This window comes from Scylla paramamosain, chromosome 37 (assembly GCF_035594125.1).
Source record: "Scylla paramamosain isolate STU-SP2022 chromosome 37, ASM3559412v1, whole genome shotgun sequence".
Taxonomy (NCBI): Eukaryota; Metazoa; Arthropoda; class Malacostraca; order Decapoda; family Portunidae; genus Scylla; species Scylla paramamosain.
Genome location: NC_087187.1, coordinates 617,501 through 640,401, shown reverse-complemented (window position 1 = coordinate 640,401; position 22,901 = coordinate 617,501). Strand labels below are relative to the sequence as shown.

At 47.2% G+C, this 22,901-nt stretch overlaps 2 protein-coding genes across 3 annotated transcripts in view; one reads left to right on the top strand and one right to left on the bottom strand.

Annotated features, from left to right (window-relative positions):
• LOC135091249 (zinc finger Ran-binding domain-containing protein 2-like) overlaps positions 1 to 22,119 on the bottom strand; it is a 29,798-nt gene extending 7,679 nt beyond the window's left edge. The window contains exons 1-5 of one of the 2 annotated variants that reach the window (XM_063988709.1): positions 22,102 to 22,119; positions 2,347 to 2,399; positions 1,735 to 1,855; positions 1,100 to 1,316; positions 693 to 824 (exon numbers count right to left, since the gene is read on the bottom strand). In XM_063988709.1, the coding sequence (XP_063844779.1) occupies positions 693 to 824; positions 1,100 to 1,316; positions 1,735 to 1,805 (420 nt within the window). In that variant the 5' untranslated portion in view covers positions 1,806 to 1,855; positions 2,347 to 2,399; positions 22,102 to 22,119. Of the gene's footprint in view, positions 1 to 692; positions 825 to 1,099; positions 1,317 to 1,734; positions 1,856 to 2,346; positions 2,400 to 3,153; positions 3,312 to 22,101 lie in introns of those variants that run through there. The other variant, XM_063988708.1, reaches the window with a different exon arrangement.
• The window catches only part of LOC135091247 (protein artichoke-like), a 16,596-nt gene continuing 934 nt past the window's right edge, over positions 7,240 to 22,901 (top strand). Inside the window, exons 1-7 of the mRNA XM_063988703.1 lie at positions 7,240 to 7,796; positions 13,763 to 16,841; positions 16,928 to 17,162; positions 17,765 to 17,871; positions 19,335 to 19,484; positions 19,843 to 20,046; positions 20,433 to 22,901. The exon at positions 20,433 to 22,901 is cut by the window's right edge and continues 934 nt beyond it. Coding sequence (XP_063844773.1) covers positions 13,812 to 16,841; positions 16,928 to 17,162; positions 17,765 to 17,871; positions 19,335 to 19,484; positions 19,843 to 20,046; positions 20,433 to 20,795 — 4,089 coding nt within the window. The 5' untranslated portion in view covers positions 7,240 to 7,796; positions 13,763 to 13,811 and the 3' untranslated portion in view covers positions 20,796 to 22,901. The remainder of the gene's footprint in view (positions 7,797 to 13,762; positions 16,842 to 16,927; positions 17,163 to 17,764; positions 17,872 to 19,334; positions 19,485 to 19,842; positions 20,047 to 20,432) is intronic.

The following is a 22,901-nucleotide window of genomic DNA, read 5'->3' as shown; positions in this document are numbered from 1 at the left end:
CTTGTACTGGGTGACTATTGAATATAAATGAACAGTAGCCCCCAAAATTATCTCTGAAAAAATCAGAGGTCTACATTCTAACACAATGGATGATAATATTTGACATGTTTAGTGATCATGGTGGCAACGGTTGGTAGCCCTGTCCAATATGACCAGGGAAATGCATTGGATATCAGCATCACATCAAGCCATGCATACCAACCTTACCAACACAATACATGATCAGACAACAGGTTTTATATTGTTTGTTATGCCACAGTTTGCACCACAATCTAAAGAGAGTTTTTGGAGTTACTGTACAAGAGTTTGTCATAACTTATACTGGAATGACTTTAGGAATATAAAAGGAACACAAGAAAATAAAGGAAGCTGCAAGAAGCCATCAGGCCTACACGTGTAGTTCCCATAAAGGTATGCATTACTATTTGAACTGTGATGACTGGGACCTATAAAGTACAGGAGTTTGTCATAGCTTATATTGAATGACTTTTGGAATACAAAGGTACAGAAGTTTGTCAGTAGGGAGCTTTAAAAGAATATTAGACATATTTATGGATGAAGATGACAGGTGGAAATGGGCAGGCATATTGTGTAAGGCAGAGGAAACTCAAGGTGGTGGAATATCAATAGTAGAACTTAAAATACAACTATAAGATTCTAAAACTCACATTCCTTATCCTTCTCCTCCTCACCTTATCATCCTTCGCATCACTCTTGTCGTCATCGTCCTCGTCATTCCAGATGTCATATTTGGAGAGATCACCATCATCATCATCTTCATCCTCATCATCATCGTCATCATCATTGGCAGGCGCTACATGTTTCTGAAGAAGACAAGTTAATTTTTTTGTTTGTTTTCTTTCATCATTATACTCAACTTATACAATTAATCAGTCAATTATAAAATTTGTAAAAACAATAATAAAAAAATGAATAAATAAGCCTAAACTTTTTTATGTAGCAGGGATCAACCAACAAAACTATAAAAAGGCCCACTGAGGTGCTGGTCCCTAAAGAGAGTCAAAAGCAGTCATCAAAATTTAAAGGATAAGTGTCTGGAAAGTAAGAACTGTACCAGCATTACTACAACCACACCTACCCTATTATCAGAAGATGGGGGCATTTTATTCCGGAACTTCTTCTTCTTGCGGCCAAACTCGTCAAACTCATCATCGGATTCCTCACGCTGGATGTACTCCACACCCTCACGCTCGTTGAAGCCACCTCCATACCCTGTCCTCTCCTCCAGGTCCCCAAACTTGGGTGCATTGCACATGTTACACGTCTGACGCCTCGCCCAGTTCACGTTGCCACACCTGAAACAGCATGAAGGAAGGGGAGGAGTGTATTGTATTGTTAAAATGTTTTGACTAGGAATCCTCTCCTTGAGAAAGCTAATATGGCCAGCTTGTTACTGCTGTGGAAAGAGTAAAAGGTGTGCCCTTATACTGTGATGCTCAAACCTGAATCAGAGGAAAGGAAGGGGAGGACTGTATTGTTGAAATGTTCACGTAGGAAATCCTATCTTTATGAAAAGTGAAGTGTTTGCATAAGTCATTCTCAAATTATAATTCACTTATTTACATTTTACCAGGAGCACCAAGCTGATGCCTTTCTGTACACTAAACATCACGCATCATCTTGGCAATAAATATTCAATAAAGGCACCTTGAGAGAGATTCTGAATTGGAGTGTCTAAGTGTACCCTTTAGGAGACACAGGGGACACACTCACTTGCTGCACTGCCAGTCGTCTGCACTGAACAGCCCGTGGGACTTTTCTGCTGCAGCCTTGCCAATCTCCATCCCTAGCTGCCGTTTCTTCTCTGCGCTGCTGCCACCTGACCCACTGCGCTCTGAACCCCAGGGAGGCAAATGCACACAAGTTAGGTACAGCTTTCTTTATCTATTGTAGGTAACTTGCTTACTTATTGCCAAAAAGGTTTATTTCATCAAAGGTTAAGTTAGGTTTACATTTATCCAGTTCACTAGTTTCATTGTTAATGTATTCATTGTGTACAAGTGTATCCTGATTTGAAAAAGATAATAGTCTGGCCAAGAAATAGACGGTCACTGTCTTGAAATCAGTAGGCAAGGGTTATTTCCGTGAGCTTCACTACTTTCATTGCTGATCCCTTCATTGCACAGATCACGTAATATTTAAGCTCATAAATAGATAGTCACAAAATCAGTAGGATACAATAATTTTCATAAAGTTAATTTCATTGTCAGTCCCTTTATTATGTGAATCCTGATCCAGTGTGTCATTTTAGCCAAAATTGATAGGTAGTATAAGTAGTATATTAACATTTATTAACAGACAGGAAGATGGACGTGCAGGACTCACCTTTGCCACACCTGTTGCACGTGCTGCGACGGGCAAAGTTCACATTGGAGCACCTGCAAGGGCACCTCAAGTCAGGCAGGTAAAAACTAATTGAATTAATTGATCTGTCTGTATAACCTGACACCTTCTGATGCAGTAACCAGCTGGCATAAATTACCAAGTTAATGCACAAGTTAGTTTGTTGTATGGCTGACGCATAACCAGTGTTGGTTTCCCCACGTTCCATTTTCTTTATGGTAATGATTGAGGAGCAGGGAAGCCCACCAGGTGACAGGTAACACAGAGGTGGTGAGAAGAGGCACAGTAATGTATGGAAGTCACCTGTATAATATACCTGGCCAACAAGTTACTGATTTTAATATACAGGTGTGTGGATGGTTAACCAAACTGTCCATCACGCCACAGCAACACTAGGTCAGTCTATGAGAGAGAGAGAGAGAGAGAGAGAGAGAGAGAGAGAGAGAGAGAGAGAGAGAGAGAGAGAGAGAGAGAGAGAGAGAGAGAGAGAGAGAGAGAGTATAACCACAAAAAACAGGTTATGTCTGATCTGTAAAGAATAAGCCTAACATTAATAACACAACACAGGTGACAATAATTACGAGATAAACGAACACAACACAAGAACCTCATTCAATAGGCGTTAGGAAAACACTATGAACACCCTCAATAAAGAAAAAGAGGGGCGAAATAACCACAAAAATCTGGGTATAGCTTTTCTTTCGACGCCCCAGACCACCAGCCGCCGCCACCACCTCCTCCTCGAGCCCTCTGTCCCCCCACTATTTGCCTTCAATACCCTACACTCACTTCGGGTCCACGCACACCCAGTCTCCCTCAGAAGCCTTGTACTTGGAGGACATGTCGCACACTAATTCAGCTCAAGGAGGAGTCACTTCATGCCCAAACTGTTCTCCACAACGACCCCCCTCCTGGCCCTCGCTTGGCGCCGGTGTTGCCAACCTCGCGCGAATTGCCTTGCCAACCGCTGTCTCGCGTCGCTCCCACGCCCCCCGCACGCCACTTACATTATTAGAACATTGGAAAATAAGGGAAGATGCAAGAAGCCACCAGGCCTACACATGGTAGTCCCTATATGAAATCTGCCTGCATATTTCCACTTATCATCCCTATCCATAAATTTGTCTAATCTATTATAGCTCCCTGATTGCTGAGTCTATAGTCCAATTTCTTCCTTTCTTTAAATTTAACTTTGTCAAGCTTGAGTCCATTATTTCTTCCCCTATTCTAATTACTATCCACTCATAACGAAATACAGTATTAAACATTCACAGAAGCTGGTAATGGAAGGAGAGAGAGAGAGAGAGAGAGAGAGAGAGAGAGAGAGAGAGAGAGAGAGAGAGAGAGAGAGAGAGAGAGAGAGAGAGAGAATGTGTTATGAGGGAGTTTATTAGTTTCACTTCTAGCTTCTTCAAGGGAACAGTAGTTCGTCTCATTACCCCTCTCTCTCTCTTGACCTGCTCCCCGAATTACAGTGTCTTCTTTTTCGCCTCGATATAATTAATCCCTGTTGGGGTCAGGCGCACTTGCTCTCACCAATAGCTTCTTTCATGTGCATGGTCTTCCTTGATGCCTAGCTGTCACCTAGCTGTCCGATTCCACCTCCCCTCTTCATGACGAATTATAGTACAAGGTGATAAAAAATAAGGTCTGCTAATATAAATGAATAATTGTAGACATAAAAAAAAAATATCGCGGACCAGCCTGTATGAGATAATAACCTTGCTATATATATATATTGATAAAAAAAGATGATTCCCCCAATAGACTGACGTATAATTCTCTATTAAAACTATGTATATAATTCCCAATAGGAGATCTGAGCATCTGACTATTGGTATATTGATTGGTATATATATTGGTATATTGTATATTCCACAAAGTTAGTCTGTGGTATATTTCTTCGTATACAACTCTGGCCTCCCTTTCAGTATGATGCAATTGTATTATGTTTACTTTGTGCCACAACTGTACAAGGTCTGAGCATTTCCAGCGTGTTGAAGAAACTATCATCCATTTCACGAAAAGAGACTGAAGGCGCCCCTGGAACTCAATTGGTCAACACGACTGCAATTCTCTTTTTTTCTCCTGAAGGGGAGGAGCAATTCAACATTACTTTAATCTTCTTTCATTATCTTTTTGCAGTTCTCGGCCATTCTCCTCTTGCACGTGAAAAGAAACAAGGTAAACGCGCAACCCAAAGCCTGAAGCAGAGAAAGGAACACTGAACAATTCCGTGTCTCGTGACAGGTCAGACGGGAGGAGCCCAAGGGTTTCTCCCCGTTGTGGCAACTGTGCTATTTAGCCGCCATAAGTCCGTCTCGTTCTTGTGACGGTTCATTAGTCCCTGTGTTGAATGTAAATTGTTCTCTACAACTGATTGTGCTGAATTGTATACAGTACACGTTGCTTATCGTTTGCATGAAATTACGTCTTTTTTTTTCATATTATTTCACCTTATGATTTTATTTACATTATTTTTTTTTCATAATATATCGATCAGTCATTTCAATTAGTTATTTTCTCTTAAAAAATAACTGAACACGAAGCGAACTGATGTGTAAGTTTCATTCAATTTAAATAATCCATACAAGAACCCAAACCGTCCCAGGATCAAGACAGTGCGAAAGTTTATCTTCAGAAATTTTTACATAAAACAACTGAACTTTGCGCGCACTGATCCTTCGCAAGTTATCCCTCAGCAGTAGTTTGTCCAAAAAGACTAGAATGTTTAAAGGAATGAATAGAGTGGAGGCGGGATGGCCCTGTCTCGCCACACAGCTGCCGGTGGTGGCCGCTAACTGGGAGAGAGAGAGAGAGAGAGAGAGAGAGAGAGGAGAGAGAGAGAGGAGAGAGAGAGAGGAGAGAGAGAGGAGAGAGAGAGAGAGAGAGGAGAGAGGAGGAGAGAGAGGAGAGAGAGGAAGAGAGAGAGGAGGAGAGAGAAAAAAAAAAAAATCGATGTTTTGGTAACTATCACATCAATAATTACGCAATATTAAAGTGTTTCATTGTTCCTTTACCAACACACCACGCCACACCACAGCTCTTCATGCCAACAGTAGAGAAAGAAAATGATACTCTCAGCAAATAAGAGGAAAACAGTTATATCAGCTTAGAGAGGATGTTAATGCGTAGGATGAGAAAAAAATATATATATAGAAAAATGAATGCAAACTTCCTATAAATATGTAGTATAAAAGGCATGATAAACACTGCGATAATGAAGCAGAGGAGAAAATGGTGACATATACAACGAGGGTACGAGGACAGCCGTGAGTGAGGCCAAAAAAGAAATACGATAAGTGAATAAAAAAAAAAAAAAAATAAATAAAGATACGTACATAAACACATTTCCTGTAAAAAAAAAAAACAGGAAATGTGATTTAGGTGATAGTTTTGCAAGGATACTGCATTATCATTGAAAAAAAATATAAAAAGGAAAAAAAATACGCCCATGAAAACTCCATTTATCATCTATTTGGCCTTTGAAAAAAAAAAAAAGAAAAAAAAAGTGGTGATAAAAAAAAAAGTCCCAAAATGCACATCCAGTATATATATAAATATTTCCACACGACTCAATAAATCTCGTTATGTTCACGTTTATCTTTTTCTCTACATACATATTTGGCCTTTATTTTCCCTGGATCTGTGAAATTGTGCATACTTTAACGACTGCATGCACGTCTAACAGTTCTCTTCTCTAGCCCGGGTCACTATTTTGTAACGCTTTGCTCTATCACCACAACTGTTTTCAAAGACCAGAAATATGATTAACATGGGTCTCAAGAGTGTTTCTCCAGTTAATAATGTATACATTTTGCTAATCTGTCACTAGAACCGTAAAAAGGCCCTTAAAAACACTTAGCTCTCTGATTAGCCGGATTCTCAAGAGCGTTTCTCCTGTTAATAATGTAGATATCTTGTTAATCTGTCACTATAACCGTAAAAACTGCCTTAAAACCTGTGTAGCTTCAACTAGAACCTTTTAAAAGGAGTTGAGGTGCGGCGCAGAAGTGTTTCAGCGTGCGGCCGTGAGTCACTTCGTCTTCTGGCCAAGTACCCCCTGCAACTCCCAGGAAAACGGCTCTTAATGGGAGACCAAAATAAAACCTTCAGAAATGAGACACGCTCGGCATTTACATTGGCAATCCCGCGTCGCCTCGCATCCGGAGTCATTCCACGCAGAGAACATGAAGTCTGATAACAATAGCATCGTACCTCGCCGCGAACAGTAATCATAACGGGAAAGGAGAGGTTGTAACGAAGAGAGAAGGTGGGGGGGGGGGATGTGTGTGTGTGTGCGTGTGCATGTGCTGAAATTTACGTAACCCCTTTGTGTTTACGTGTGTGTGTGTGTGGGTGGCGTATTAATACAGAGCAAGGTTAACGTTTTAGCGCGAAGGACACACTGCCATATATTTCTACAATGGTACCTACTGTTTTTCATTAACTATATATGTCTGGCTGGCTGACGTGGGTGGAATGGATAATAATAAGACAGGTGCAACTAAATGCTATTATTATCTATCGTAGTAGTAGTAGTAGTAGTAGTAGTAGTAGTAGTAGTAGTAGTAGTAGTGGTGGTGGTGGTGGTGGCGGTATAATAATAATAGTAGTAGTAGTAGTAGTAGTAGTCTATACACGTACAATGACAGTAGAAGATGAAGCAGAAACAGGAGTAGGAGGAGGAGGAGGAGGAGGAGGGGAAGTAAGGAATGGGAAGAGAGAGACAGGGTGGGTGGAGAGGAAGGGGAAGTGGCTTGGGTGGTGTGTGGCGGGGCGGGGTGGCAGGGAGAAGCAGGGAGGGGGCAGAAGGGAAGGGACGGAGGGATGGGGGTCTGTCATGGCGTTGTGTGGTGGCGGGGTGCCTGCTGATAGGAAGCCCCTCAGTGCCCTACGGGACGTGGAAGTAGGTGGGTGTGTTGCACGCGGGGTCCTGCACGGCGTTGAGTGGAGGAGGTAACACACGCACTCAAAGTTTGACTCGCACACACACACAATAAGCAATCCCTCACGCAAAGCACAGGCGAAACACCCGTGTCAAGCAGTGAAGGAAAATAAGTACAGAATATTTAGCACAAAAGGAGACAATAATACGACACAGTGGGTTGAAATTACAGTGAATCGCGGTGGTTTTTCTGCAGCGTGGTGCGTGTGCGTCGACGCGAGGGATTCCAACCTTAGCTGGGGTGCCGTAATCCTTCCCTCGCAAAGTTGAGTGAGTTAGTGACTGAGTGAGTGACTGTCCCCCGCTCTATCGATCACGCCAGGGAGCGGAGGGCGAGTGCAATTACATAAGAATCTGAATAACGTCGCTGGGAACGGAGGAAATAAGACAAAGGAAGAGAAGGTGAAGAAAAGGTGGACTGGAAGGAGGGCCACTCGAATAGAAGGTTTACATAAAGTTCCAGCTACTTTATAGCCTTGTGTGGGTGAGTACATGTTGATCACGCGTTTGTTTCTTGTTTGTGATTTGTGGTTAGGTTAATTTTTGACGGAAAGCTTCCTTTTTTTCTTGTTTTGTGTTTTCTTTTTCTTTATTTCTTCGTTTAGAGAATGGAAGGTAAATTCTTAAATGTGTGTGTTTTTTTAAGTTATGATTTAAAGTTCGTGTGTTTATTCTTCATTAGTGAGAGAGAGAGAGAGAGAGAGAGAGAGAGAGAGAGAGAGAGAGAGAGAGAGAGAGAGAGAGAGAGAGAGAGAGAGAGAGAGAGAGAAATGTTGAAGATTTTAGCTAATGTCAAGGATGTGTGTGTGTGTGTGTGTGTGTGTGTGTGTGTGTGTGTGTGTGTGTGTGTGTGTGTGTGTGTGTGTGTGTGTGTGTGTGTGTTGGAATATTAACACCTCAACACCCCCCAAAAAGTGTGCATGGCAGGTACATCACAAAGTCTACCAATTTCACACTATATTTTTCACTTCTTTTATTCTTCTTGTCAAATTAATTAATGACAAAGAGGAGGGAGAAGCGAAAACGTGGGTACTCTGACGTTAACAATCATGAAACAAGGACAAGAGAAATTAGAGGATAAATTTGTAAAGAACGCGAGCGTGTGTGTCTGTGTGTGTGTGTGTGTGTGTGTGTGTGAAATCGCATGTCTTACAAATTATTCTATCTTTCCTTCTTTTTTTGTTTGCTTGTAACGTTACTCTTATCTACCTGTTTATCTGTGTGTGTGTGTGTGTGTGTGTGTGTGTGTGTGTGTGTGTGTGTGTGTGTGTGTGTGTGTGTGTGTGTGTGTGTGTCCGTCTGTTTGTGTGTGTGTGTGTTTGTCTGTTTACCTGTCTGCATAATATCCTGTTCCCTCCTTCCACCTGTATCTTAACCACGTGTGTGTGTGTGTGTGTGTGTGTGTGTGTGTGTGTGTGTGTGTGTTTAGCCTGCAGGTGCAATAAGTCTCAATACCGCAAGGTGTCTACTTACCCCTACTTGTCTTTCCCTCTTTCCCCTCACACTCCTTCCCTTCCTTCCTTAAAATTCTTCTTCCAGCTCCTCTTCCTTCTATCCTCTCCATGATTTCTCTTTTTATCCTCTTCTTCCTCTTCTGTGTTCCTCTTAAACTCTCTCTCTCTCAAATTCCCTCTTGTCTCCTCTTTATTCTCTTCTTTCTCTAGTGTCCATCTTAAGCCTCTTCCAGCTCTCTCTCTCTCTCTCTCTCTCTCTCTCTCTCTCTCTCTCTCTCTCTCTCTCTCTCTCTCTCTCTAAGTTCCTCCTCTCTCCTCGCTCCTCTACCTCACTTCCCAAATCCTTTCCTATCTCCATTCCTTCAATCCTAATCTTTCTATCCTTCCTTCAATGTATTCCCACGTCCTTCTATTCCTTCTTATTCAAAATCCCCTTTCCTCTTCTCTCTCTTTCTCTCTCTTCCAAACCCATCTCCCTTCTTTCCCTCAAGTTTCTGTCTTCCTATTCCTTCCTATTCAATTTCCCCCACTTCACTCTCGCCTTCCCCTTTCAAGCATAAGTGAATACGTAAAAATAAATGAATCAAATAAATAAATAAACAGATAGATAAATAAATGACGTGACATTTCATAACCAGCGTCACGTTTCAACAATTAGGAAAACACATAAATTAGGGTAAAATGATACATACATACATACATTTGAGTGATATATGGAGAGAGAGAGAGAGAGAGAGAGAGAGAGAGAGAGAGAGAGAGAGAGAGAGAGAGAGAGAGAGAGAGAGAGAGAGAGAGAGAGAGAGAGAGAGAGAGAGAGAGAGAGACTGTAATTCACTTAGACTTGAAAGAATAAGTGAATGAATGAATAAATGAATGAATGAATAAATAAATAAATAAATAAATAAGGGGGAGAGAGACTGTAATTCACTTAGACTTGAAAGAATAAATAAATGAATAAATAAATAAATAAATAAATAAATAAGTAAATAAAATGTAACAAGACCAAACAAAGCACAGCCACTCTTTTCAATTATAGTTTACGATAAATACCACGAATTAAAAAAAAAAAAGCAAAAGAACGTTGACATGATTGAAAACCTAAATGAATAAATGAAAAAAGAAAGAAAGAAAGAAAGAAATAAAGAAAAAAATGTAACAAAACCAACCAAAACACACCCTACACTTTTCAATTATAGTTTACGATGAATAACAAAAACTTAATGAAAAAAAAAACACTGAAATATATTAATAAAGGAGGTGGTTTGGTCACGTAGAGACGAGAGAAGACCATGAACCGATTGAAAGAGAAAGAAAAACGAGTCGAGGGAAGAAGATCGAGGGGGGAAAACAGACAGTGCGATGGAGGGATGAAACTGGTAGAATGCAAAGGAAGGGAGACACAGAGGAACATGCAAGGGACAAAAACAAATGAAGGAGACTCTTACATGGCGCAGACAACTCGCACTCTGGGGAAAACGGCCAAAGGAGAACAAGAATCGAATTTAAATGCAGACATAAAGCAAAATCACAACATAATAAGATAAATAAACCTTGATATCATAAGGCAAACAATCCGATGCACTTAGGAGAGATTCATAGAGATAATGTTTATTTAGATCCTGACGTTAGTGAAGAATAGCATAATATAAGAAATTATCCAGACTTTATGCACTGTATAAATAACTCACAAGGACGGAAAAGGCCAGAGAGAGAGAGAGAGAGAGAGAGAGAGAGAGAGAGAGAGAGAGAGAGAGAGAGAGAGAGAGAGAGAGAGAGAGAGAGAGAGAGAGAGAGAGAGAGAGAGTGTTATGAAGCGAAGTGTAAAGGTTACGTGAGGCTTTTAAATGATTTAGAGAGAAGTGAAGCACGTAGGAGTGATGGAATGTAATGGAATGAGGTGAAAAGTGTAAAATTAAGTAAAAAAGAAAAGAAATCTTGAAAAATATAAAGGAAAAGACCACGAAGAATAAATAAAACTTCAAAAAGATAAAACATTACGAAAAACAAACTTTAAACGTAAAACAAAAGAATAGACAAAAAAAAAAAAAAATAAAAATAAATAAAAAAATAAAAAAATTAACGCTAAAAAAAGCAGAAAGGTTAAAGTAAAGAGATTAGAAAAAAAGAGAGAAAGAGAGAAAAAAATTACAGAAAAATGCGATTGGAACAAAACAAAACAGAAAGCTTTATGAACATGTGTTGCGAAACAAAAGATTAAAAAAAAAAGATAAAGGATAAGAGAAAAAAATACATATAAAAATGCAGCTAAAATATAAAAAAAACAGAAGGGGATAGAAAAAAAGAAAAGAAAAAAAAATTAAATATAGATGGAATAGATTCTGACAGGAAAGAGAAAAAAAAGAGAAAAACACGAAAAAACACCAGGAATAAGTCGGAATGTTAAAAATGAACCTAAATTTCTAAAACATCACAGTAGGGGAGGTACAGAACACACACACACACACACACACACACACACACACACACACACACACACACACACACACACACACACACACACACACACACAATTTCACCTGTATCCGCATCTCAACAGGTAGCACACAAGGAGGAGGAGGAGGAGGAGGAGGAGGAGGAGGAGGAGGAGGAGGAGGAGGAGGAGGAGGAGTGGGAGGGGAGTCAAGGGCAGAGCACAGGTATACAGTAATTACAGACTTGTTGTCCCAAACTTCACCTGACCACCAGCTAGTTCCGGCCGAGATAATTAGCGATTGGGATTACCTGCCGGTGTACCTGGCTCACCTGTGGAGCGTGGGAGGGGGAAGGGGGGATGGGGGTAGTAAATTTTCAGAGGGGGACGGGGAAAGGGGGAGGGGGGAGTGGATTGTGAATTTTCATTTTATCTTTCCTCCTTACTGTTCTTCTTCTCTTGGTTTGTTTGTTATTCTCTCTCTCTCTCTCTCTCTCTCTCTCTCTCTCTCTCTCTCTCTCTCTCTCTCTCTCTCTTCCTTTATCTTTCTCCTCACTCACCAACCTCCCATTAATCCTCTCTTCCTCCAGAGAGAGAGAGAGAGAGAGAGAGAGAGAGAGAGAGAGAGAGAGAGAGAGAGAGAGAGAGAGAGAGAGAGAGAGAGAGAGAGAGAGAGAGAGGGTTACTTTATGAATTTTAAGTACATTATGGTCTTCTGCTTTTACTTTTATAGGCTTCCTGTCTCATTCTGTAAGAGGAGGAGGAGGAGGAGGAGGAGGAGGAGGAGGAGGAGGAGGAGGAGGAGGAGGAGGAGGAGGAGGAGGAGGAGGAGGAGGAGGAGGAGGAGGAGGCGTTCTGTCATTTTAGTTGGAGAAGCTGAGATACTTGAGAGAGAGAGAGAGAGAGAGAGAGAGAGAGAGAGAGAGAGAGAGAGAGAGAGAGAGAGAGAGAGAGAGAGAGAGAGAGAGAGAGAGAGAGGCGCCAGTTTCAACACAGTACCTTCTTTTTTATCTCTCTCTCTCTCTCTCTCTCTCTCTCTCTCTCTCTCTCTCTCTCTCTCTCTCTCTCTCTCTCTCTCTCTCCCCCTCCCCCCAGGTGGTTATGTTGATCCACACGGCAGGAAACAAAGTACTCTTCCTCCTCCTCCTCCTCCTCCTCCTCCTCTCCTTCCCTTCTATTTTCCCCTCATTCTTTATCTTTTATCTATCTATCTCACTTAATGGATGGGAAAGAAGAAGTGGGAGAGAAAAAAGTGAGAGAGAGAGAGAGAGAGAGAGAGAGAGAGAGAGAGAGAGAGAGAGAGAGAGAGAGAGAGAGAGAGAGAGAGAGGCAGGTGTGGAGCACGTGTGGGAGTAGAAAGGTTTGGTTCCACATCTGTTGCCCGAGAGAGAGAGAGAGAGAGAGAGAGAGAGAGAGAGAGAGAGAGAGAGAGAGAGAGAGAGAGAGAGAGAGAGAGAGAGAGAGAGAGTTTAAGTGGGCAAATTTACCTAAACAAACACGCGACAGAGGAAATTAACACACACACACACACACACACACACACACACACACACACACACACACACACACAGGAATTCGTCTCATCTCATCAAGGGAGGTTTCGTTTTTTTTGATACTGCTTTGGTTTCTGTGTTCCAAGATTCACCCTCTCTTATTTATCCTCTTCTTCTCCCCCCTCACTCTTTCTTCTCCCTGTTTTTTGTCTCCTCTTTCCTTTCTCCCCTGTTCGTCGTCCTTAGTTCTCTCTCTCTCTCTCTCTCTCTCTCTCTCTCTCTCTCTCTCTCTCTCTCTCTCTCTCTCTCTCTCTCTTTAATGATAGGGAGGTATGATGGTGACAATTTACGTGTTTTCTTTCTTTTATCCTTTTTTGTTTAAGCACCATTTTCATAACTAAACTTTTCCTCATTTTTTTTTTCAAGCTTTGTTTCCTCTTGCATTGTGTGTGTGTGTATGTGTGTGTGTGTGTGTGTGTGTGTGTGTGTGTGTGTGTGTGTGTGTGTGTGTGTGTGTGTGTGTAACCTGCGTCTTGCCCCTATGAACACACCTGTGACAGTAAAATATGGAGGCGTTTCCTGTACACTTGTAGAAGGATTTGTGCCTGTAGAAGGAATCCTGTGTCTGTAGAAAGGAGTCCTGTAGGTGAAGGTCATAGGGACGTGAGGGGTGTGTGCATGTGTCGTGTAGGGAATGGAGTCCTTAAGAGCCTCCTTGTGTGTGTGTGTGTGTGTGTGTGTGTGTGTGTGTGTGTGTGTGTGTGTGTGTGTGTGTGTGTGTGTGTGTGTGTGTGTGTGTGTGCGTGCGGGGTGACGGACGCAGCAGCCGCAGCAACACAGGCGACGATACACAGGCGGAGGTAATGACGCCGCCGCAGCAGACCACTCCACTCCCCCTCCTGCCTCCCTTGGTCATGGTGCAGGGCTGCTTCAGGCACACAGAGGCGAACAGAGGTGTGTGTGTGTGTGTGTGTGTGTGTGTGTGTGTGTGTGTGTGTGTGTGTGTGTGTGTGTGTGTGTGTGTGTGGGGTGGGGTGGGTGTACTGACGGTAGCGTGCCTTGTTGCCCACAGGGTTCAGTGCCCCTGGGATGGTGCCGCGGCGCTGAGTGCTGCCGGAAGGATGCTAACGGCGTGGGTGGCGGCGGTGTGGGCGGCGGCGTGGGTGTGGCCCTCACCGGCCGCCGCCCAGCGCGGGCTGGAGGCCACGTGCCCCAGCTGGGAAGACAACCCGCAGTGCATCTGCTACACGCGGAACGGCTTGGTGCTGGAGTGCCCCTCGGTGCCCCTGGCGGCGGTGGGCCAGGAGGTTGGCAACGTGCCGGGACCCATCGCCTTCCTCAGCCTGTACAACATTGACCCCAATGTCACCACGCTACCGCCGGGACTGTTCACCCGCAGCTCGGGTGTGGCCAGCCTGCAGGTGTCCCACTCAGCCGTGCGGAGCCTGGCCGAGGACAGCCTGGAGGGGCTGGAGACTTCGCTGGACCGCCTCACCGTGAGCCACTGCCAGCTGTCCGCTGTGCCGCACGCCGCGCTGCTCAGGCTGCGCCAGCTGCACTACCTCAGTCTGGAGGGAAACAACATCACGGAGCTGCAAAGCTTCGTGTTCTCCAAGCTGAAGCTGCAGACGCTCAACCTCAAGAGCAATATGATCAGCCTCATTTCAGACTACGCCCTGGACGGCCTCGAGTCGTCCCTCGAGGAGCTGAACCTGGAGAACAACGACCTCAAGGCGCTGCCCACGGACGCCCTCAAGAGCATGGCCGCCCTCAGGACGCTGCGGGCCGCCTGGAACCACGTCAAGGAGCTGGACCTGCCCGCCGACGCCTCTCTGGCGGCGCTGCGGGAGTTGGACCTGAGCAGCAACAGTGTCCGGAAGATTAAGAGTAAGAGTGTGGCGGGGGCGCCGGGCCTCGTGTCCCTGTCCCTGTACATGAACGCCATCGCCAGTGTGTCCAAGAACGCCTTCAAGGAGAACCCTGCCCTGGAGACACTCTTCCTGGGCAACAACGACATCCAGGAGCTGGACGCCGAGACCTTCCTGCACAATCCCAACATTCGCATCATCGACCTTGGCAACAATAACCTGCACAACATTGACGGCGGCCTGTTCTCCGACCTGCCGCACCTGCAAGAGCTGGTGCTCGCCTCAAACAATATCCGGGAGGTGACCCGCCACACCTTCAGGAATTCGTCCAGTCTGCGAGTCCTGAACCTGGAGCACAACGCCATCCGCTTCGTGGAGGAGGACAGCCTGTGGGAGCTGCCGCAGCTGCACACGCTGCTGCTGAGCCACAACAATCTGCAGGAGATAAGCCCGCGCCTGCTGGAGGCCAACGCCGCCCTGCAGGTGCTCAAGCTGGACCACAACAGACTGGGGGAGCTGCACGAGGACACCTTCAGCAATAATACCGCCCTCACCACGCTGCACCTCAGCCACAATGAGCTCACCACCGTGGGGAGGACAATCTTCTGGCGCCTCACACTCCTGCAGGAACTTCATCTGGAGGACAACAGGATCCAGGTGGTGGCCCCGGCAGCTTTCTCAAGCCTGGCTCGCCTACAGACTCTCACCCTGCAGGATAACGACATCGCGACCCTACCGGAGTTCCTCAGCATAGAGGACACTGCCCTCCGCCAGCTGAGGGTGTCTGGAAATCGCCTGACCAGCCTGCACCCGCAGCTCCTGCAGGGGCAGGGCAGCCTCGACCAGGTGTGGCTGGACCGCAACAACATCTCGGTGGTGGTGGAGGGCGTGTTCGGGGAGCTGCGGCGCGCACGCCAGCTGCACCTGGAGCACAACCACATCGCGGAGATCCAGGACAACGCATTCGCCAATATGACGCACCTCCGCAGACTCTTCCTCTCGCACAACTTTGTGGAGACCATCCGCAGCGACACCTTCACCGGCCTGGCCTCGCTGCTCGAGCTGCGCCTCGACAACAACGCCATCACCGTGATCGAGACGGATGCATTCCGCGGCCTGACGCGGCTCGACACCCTGGACCTGTCTGGCAACATTGTGTCTGTGGTGCAGCGAGACCACTTCGTGACGGAGCTGCCCATCAGGAGCCTCAGCCTGGACGAGGCGGGCGTGTCGAAGATCGAGGAGGGCGCCTTGGAGGCCCTGGCCAGCCTGGAAACCCTGAGTCTGCGTGACAATGAGCTGCGAGCGCTGCACCCTGACTTCCTGCAGCTGACACAGCTGCGGCACCTTGATCTGGCCGGCAACCCGCTCAAGGACGTCAACGGCACCAGCCTGGCGGGATTGCCCAATCTGGAGAGCCTCGACCTCAGTCGCTGCGGCCTCGCTGAGCTGCCCGACAACCTGTTTGACTCCAGCATGTCCTTGCGGAGCCTGAGCCTCGCTGGCAACAAGCTGACGCACCTCAAAGCCGCTGCTTTCATTGGCCTCTCAGACCTGACACAGCTGGACTTGTCTGACAACAGCCTGGGCCTCAGCAGCTGTCGCGCCGTGCTGGTCACACCCCGCCTGCAGCAGCTCACCCTCAGCGGGAACCCGACGCGGGAGTTGTGTCCAGACCTGGCAAAGCTTGAAGATCTGCAGGAGCTGCGGGCTGCCAACATCCTCATGACGGAGGTGCGGCCTAACGCCCTCGCAGAGCTGCGGCACCTTCAGCTTCTCGACATTTCCACAAACCTGGTGACGGAGGTGCCCGTCGGCAGCTTCCTCGGCTCATCGCTCCGCACCCTCAGCCTGGCGGACAACCAGCTGGAGCAATTGCCTGACGCGCTATTCTTCGACCTGCCCGAGGCGCTGGAGAGCCTCAACATCTCCGGCAACCCGCTGCAGCGCCTGGTGGGTCCCATGGTGCTGCAGGACGCGTCGCTGTCCGCCCTGCAGCAGCTGGAGGCCACCCGCACCAACCTATCGGTGCTGACCAGCCTGGAGCTGTCCCACCTGCCCGGGCTGCGCTCCCTCAGCCTGCGGAAAGGCTTCATCGCCAAGGTGTCCCCGGGGGCCTTCAAGAGCCTAACTCAACTGGCCCACCTGGACCTCAGCCACAACCAGCTGAAGGTGCTGCCGCCAGAACGCCTCCGTGGCCTGGGCATGCTGGTGCGCCTCAATCTCACCCACAACAGACTGGAGAAGCTGGACCAGCTGCCCGCCGACGTTGCAAACCTCAAGGTGAGTCCACTCCGCCCTTTGTACTTACTCAAGTGCAATAATGCCATGCTGTGCGCCCCTCACCCCTGACCCCACCGCCTCCGCAGGTGCTGGATGCGTCAAGCAACATGCTGACGGAGCTGCGGGAGGCTGCGCTGCGCCACGCCGAGGCGCTGGAGGAGGTGAACTTGAGGGACAACTGGCTCACTGTGATCCATCCCCGCGCCTTCACCAGCCTGCCGCGGCTCGCCACACTGGACCTCAGCCACAACATGTTGGAGGTACTGCGGCCTGAGGTGCTGCAGCCCGTCGAGCGCTCCCTCAGGAGCCTCTCCCTGCACGGTGAGTGGGGCCCCTGCCTCTCACCACACTCCCTGCCTCTCACACCACACTCACCGCCTCTCACACCACACTCCCTGCCTCTCACACCACACTCCCTGCCTCTCACACCACACTCCCTGCCTCTCACACCACACTCCCCGCCTCTCACACCACACCACACTTCCAGCCATTCCAGTGCACTCCGTTTTCCATCCCACTCAATCCTTTTTACCTCTCACTGGACGCAAGCCTCCCCGACGCTCCCCTCTCACCTAACACTGCGCCTCAACCGTCTCCCTCCACTCACTGCACTAGTCCCCCTCTCAAACCCCACTCACCACACCAAGCGTTCCTCACACCCTCTAGTCTGCTCCCCCTCGCCCCGCCGCCTCTGGACACACGGGCGCGTCACACTGAGCAGGTATCGAGGCGTCGCGGCGCCCACAGGTGTGCAATGACCGGAAAATGAGGGAGCGGTAAGTGGACTGAGAATAAACAGGTGCAAAAGCCAATTAATCAGCAGGTGTGACCGTGACCTTCCCTCACCTTCCCCTCCAACCCACCCACAGGTAAACAGAGCGCGAAGGAGCCCTGTCTCACCTGTTTCACTTCTCTCCCTACAGATAACTCATTAAGGTGCACGTGCGAGGCGGTGGACCTGTGGGCGTGGCTACTCAACCATCCTGAACAGGTGACCAACCCTCAGGACCTCACCTGCCACGTGCCTCCGGTGCGTTGTTACTATAGTACTGGATAAGGATTCTCCCCACCCCCTGTCAAGTTTTCTGTATTTTCTCTAACAATTTTTTTTTCTAATTTCTTCCTTTTTTCCCTTCTCTTTTGATCTCTCCTCTCTCCTTTCTATCACTTTTTCTCTTCTTCCTCTTCCTAAGGCCATCTATTCTACTCTCTCTTTCTAGCCCTCCTTGCACTCCTCTTCCCTCCTTCATTCCATTACCCCCTCTTCCTCTTTTTATACCTCCTAATCATCTTCTTCCCCTCTTCTACCTATTCTAACTCTCGTTCTCTTGCTTTGCCCCTTTTCATCACCTCCCCTTCCTTTCCCCTTCTTTTATCAGACGTCCTGCTAATCATCATCACTCTCTAATACATTCCCTGTCACTCCACCAAGACTGCTACCTCCTACCACCGCCAACTAATCCCCAAACACTTCACAACATCACTCCCCACTCCTTAAGCGTTCTACATCACCCCCATACCCCCAGTTCGCGTCTTTCAGCCTCCCCATCTCTCCTCCCCACTTAATTCACCCGTCTCCCCACCTCCTAATCCTCTTCTCCCCCGTCATTAACTGCGTACTAGTCCCCACAACCCGCCAATCTTCTGCCAATCAAAGGAAGGGGGAGGAAAAAATAGCGAAGTGAGTCCTAATTTTCGTTTTCGTCCCCGTGTAAGTCTGATCATAAAGAAAACGGGATGTGGGTAGCCTATAACCTCTCTCTCTCTCTCTCTCTCTCTCTCTCTCTCTCTCTCTCTCTCTCTCTCTCTCTCTCTCTCTCTCTGTATATCATATTTTCTGCCTCCTCTTCCTCTTCTTTCCTTCCTCTATTACTCTTCCTCTTTTCCTCCTTCTCTTCCTCCTCTGTACTCTCTTTTAGTATTGCTCCTTCATCTCCTTTCTTCTCCATTCCCCCTTCATCCATTTCTTTTCCTCTCCTCCTCCTCTTCCTCCTTTAGATACAATCATCATTCCTTTTCTCTCTCTCTCCCTCCTCTCTCTCTCTCTCTCTCTCTCTCTCTCTCTCTCTCTCTCTCTCTCTCTCTCTCTCTCTCTCTCCTCCCTTTTCACCCCAAGCCTCACCATCTGTAACTTCCTCCCTTCCTGACACCTTATTCCCTCCCTCCTTTCTCCTCTCTCAGTTCCTCCCATGCAGAACACTCCCCCCTCATCCCTCTCCCCTCTCCTCGCCGTACTCTCTCCCCTTCATAATCTCTCTCCTCTCTTCCTCCATCTTTTTCCTCGCCGTTACCTCTCTCTCCTCTCTACGTTCCTCGTCCCTTCATTTCTGTCCTCTCCCTTGTTCTCGTCTCTTCTCCCCATCATAACTTCTCTCTCCCCTCTCCCCGTTTCTCTTCCCTTTATCTCTCTCTTGTCCTCGTCCCTTCTCCCCACCATAACCTCTCTCTCTCCTCTCCCTCTCTACCCGCCTGACGCCGCTCTCTCTCTGGCAGGCGCTGCACGAGCGCGCCTTCCTGCTGCTGCCGTCGTCGGCGTTCTGTCCCCAGCCGGTGGTGCTGCGCCTCGCCATTCAGGACATCCAGAGCCAGTCGCTCCTTGTGTCCTGGCAGGCCACCAACTCCTCCGCCGTGTACGGATTCAAGGTGTGTGTGTGTGTAGAGAACTTAGGCCCATAATCTGAAACACTACTGCTCCATCTCCACTACTTTCAAAAGGCTCTGGTTGAAATTGCACGTGTTTTTAAGGTGTTTTTACGGTTCTAAGATTTCTACATTATGAACAGGAAAAACAGTCTTGAGAGCCCTGCTACTTATCTCTGTGGCTCTGGAAAACAGTAGTGGTGACAGAACAGAGCGTGCCTTTAGTCCTGTCCACTGTGTGTGTGTGTGTGTGTGTGTGTGTGTGTGTGTGTGTGTGTGTGTGTGTGTGTGTGTGTGTGTGTGTGTGTGTGTGTGTGTGTGTGTGTATGTCCTTCATCACGCCCTCCCTTCCCTCCCCCAGGTGACGTACCGCGCGGCTGACGGAAGCGCCACGCAATCCTCGCCGTCACTGTCCCTGGCGTCACGCACCTTCCTGTTGGAGGCGCTGCAGCCCGCCACGGAGTACGAGGTGTGTGTGCACGGCCTCACGCGCTCCCTCGCCACGCCGCACGCCCCTGCACGACCCCACGCCCGCGCGCACACCGTCGCCGCGGCTTATGACAAGGTGAGCGAGAGAGAGATAGATAAGCAGCGTATTCTCAAACACTTCCGCGCCGCCATTACTTTCTAAAGGGTCTAGTTGAGGGCACACGGTTTTTCAAGAGTGTTTTTATGGTTCTATTGACAGACTGACAAGATTTCTACATTATTAACAGGAGAAACACTCTTGAGAACCCGGCTGCTCATCTCTGTGGCCTTTGAAAATAGTCATGGTGAGAGAGCGAAGCGTTTCAGAATGAGGGAGGGAGAAAGAGAGAAAGAGAGAGATAATTATCGTCACGGCATCCCCCTCGCTTCCTTTCCCCACGGGGCGCCGCACCTTTCCTTCACCTTTCCTTTGTGCTCGCCTCAAAAGATCACACAGGTGACGCCCCCCTCTGTCCTCCCCAGGGCGACCAGCACGACCACCACCACCAGGAGGATAATGGAGTGCGGTGTGCGAGGGGCCAGACACTACCGCCCCCTGCTGCCCCCGCCACAGGAACAGCCGGCATCAGTTTGGGTCTCATCCTGGGGGCTACCTTGGCCGCGGCACTGCTCCTGGGGCTGGTGGTGGCCCTCATCTGGTACCGCAAGTGTGGACCGGGACACCGACCGAGGGATAAGCGGAATGGTGCCCCGCCTGATTACTACACCCAATACCAAGCCCGTCACCCTCACCCCCTCCGTACCGGGATGACGAGTTTGCCTGTTAGATGTGGCGGCCCGGTAATAGTGATGATAGTTACTTCTACTCATCACCTCTCTCCGTGACAAGTTCGCCTGCGTGTATGGTGACTGTCTCGGTAATGGTGATGCTGATAGTGACTCCTGCTGGTCGTTTGGTGGCTGTGTACTGGTGGTCACCGTGAGTACTGGTGACCTGTGGTGCTGCTGAGTGAATCGTGGTGCTGGTGCTGCTAGTGACTCGTGCTGTGCTGTGTTATGCTGTGTTGTACTGTGCTGGTGACTTCAAATGCGGTGCTGGTGACCTCAAATAATAGCAATAGTGACCTCTTCTACTGATGACCTCTTCTACTGGTGACCCTTGTATACTGGTGATCTTGTACTGGTCACCCTTGTACTGGTGACCCCTTGTACTGGTGATGACTGGTGATCCCCTTGTACTGGTGACCTCTTGTACTGGTGACCTCTTGTACTGTTGATCCCTTGTACTGGTGATCCCTTGTACTGGTGATCCCCTAGTACTGGTGACCCCCTAGTACTGGTGACCTCTTGTACTGGTGACTCCTTGTACTGGCGAGTCCCTTGTACTGGTGACCCCCCTTGTACTGGTGACCCCCTTGTACTAGTGACCCCTTTATTGTACTGGTGAGATTTAAAAGGATAACTCACTGAAAAAAAAATCAATGAAATGATAAAAAGCAAAGAAAGAAAAGAAATGAATGATAAAAGTGAAGAAAAATGAGGAAATGTGAGAAAAATGTGGATAAATGAGAGAAAGAAGGGAAGTGTGAATAAAAGAGGAAAAAAATAAGGGTAACGAGTAACTAAACAACCCGTACCGCGCCCACGCCCAAGGCCGCCCCACAGAGAGAGAGAGAGAGAGAGAGAGAGAGAGAGAGAGAGAGAGAGAGAGAGAGAGAGAGAGAGAGAGAGAGAGAGAGAGAGAGATGACAAGGAGGGTGTGTGATTTGAAGCAGAAAGAAGCAGGTGAACACACACACACACACACACACACACACACACACACACACACACACACACACACACACACACACACCTTGACGTTTCCTCTCAAGCGTGTGTGTGTGTGTGTGTGTGTGTGTGTGTGAGGGAGGGCTCTTCGTGACGCGTCAGACAAAACAAAACGAACAAAAACTAACTCGCGAACTGAGGAAACAATGATTACAGGAAGCCGCAGGTGAGCGAGAACGAGAGCGAGAACGAGAGCGAGAGAGAGAGAGAGAGAGAGAGAGAGAGAGAGAGAGAGAGAGAGAGAGAGAGAGAGAGAGAGGTTGAATTCCACTTATAAACAGTTCGATTTTATTAAAGAGACTTGAATCCCACTATAAGAGAAACAAAAGAGGATTTCAATGTATAGATACTTGAACTTTACCTTCAAGTAGATGGTGTTTGAATTTCTCTCTCTCTCTCTCTCTCTCTCTCTCTCTCTCTCTCTCTCTCTCTCTCTCTCTCTCTGGTGCTGGAATCTCTCGTGTCTTAGTCTCTGGTGGTGGTGGTGGTGGTGGTGGTGGTGCCTGGTGGTGAGAGAGAAATATAAACACTCACACCATCTAGTCAAAATAAGTTATAGAAAAGTAAAAAAAAATAAAAAATAATAATGAAAGAAAAGAAAGTGGTAGACGAATTGAAAAAAAAAAAATGGAAGAATAGTGAAATTGATCAAAGAAAAGGAAAGACAGGGAAATTTACCAGTCAAAATAAACTAGTGAAACAAAATATGGGAAAAAAAGAAAAGAAAAAAAATCACAAGAATAAAAAAAAATATATATATATACGGCAAATTACCAGTCACCCTATCATTACCTCCCGTTTTCTACGACTCCTGCTGGGCCATATATAAAAATGACTTCCCATTTTTTTTTCCTCCTACATAAATTTTTTTCCACCTGGACTGTGCTCACCTGTCCTCTCTATCACCTTCACTGTGACAGGTAACACGCAGGTAGCTTTCATTAACCTGTCTGGGTGGTGCGTCTTCAAATATCAAAGAGGAAAGAGGAAATAAAGGTGAGGAATAAGTTGTCTCGGGAAATATACATGGTCAGGGGAGGAAAATAGGGATAAATTGATAGGTACAGGGAAATACTGGACAAAGTAATGCCCTAGGGTAAAATATACAAGGAAATAAGGAAGGAAAGAGTGAATGGAAGCCGTCTAGGGAAATTTATGTGA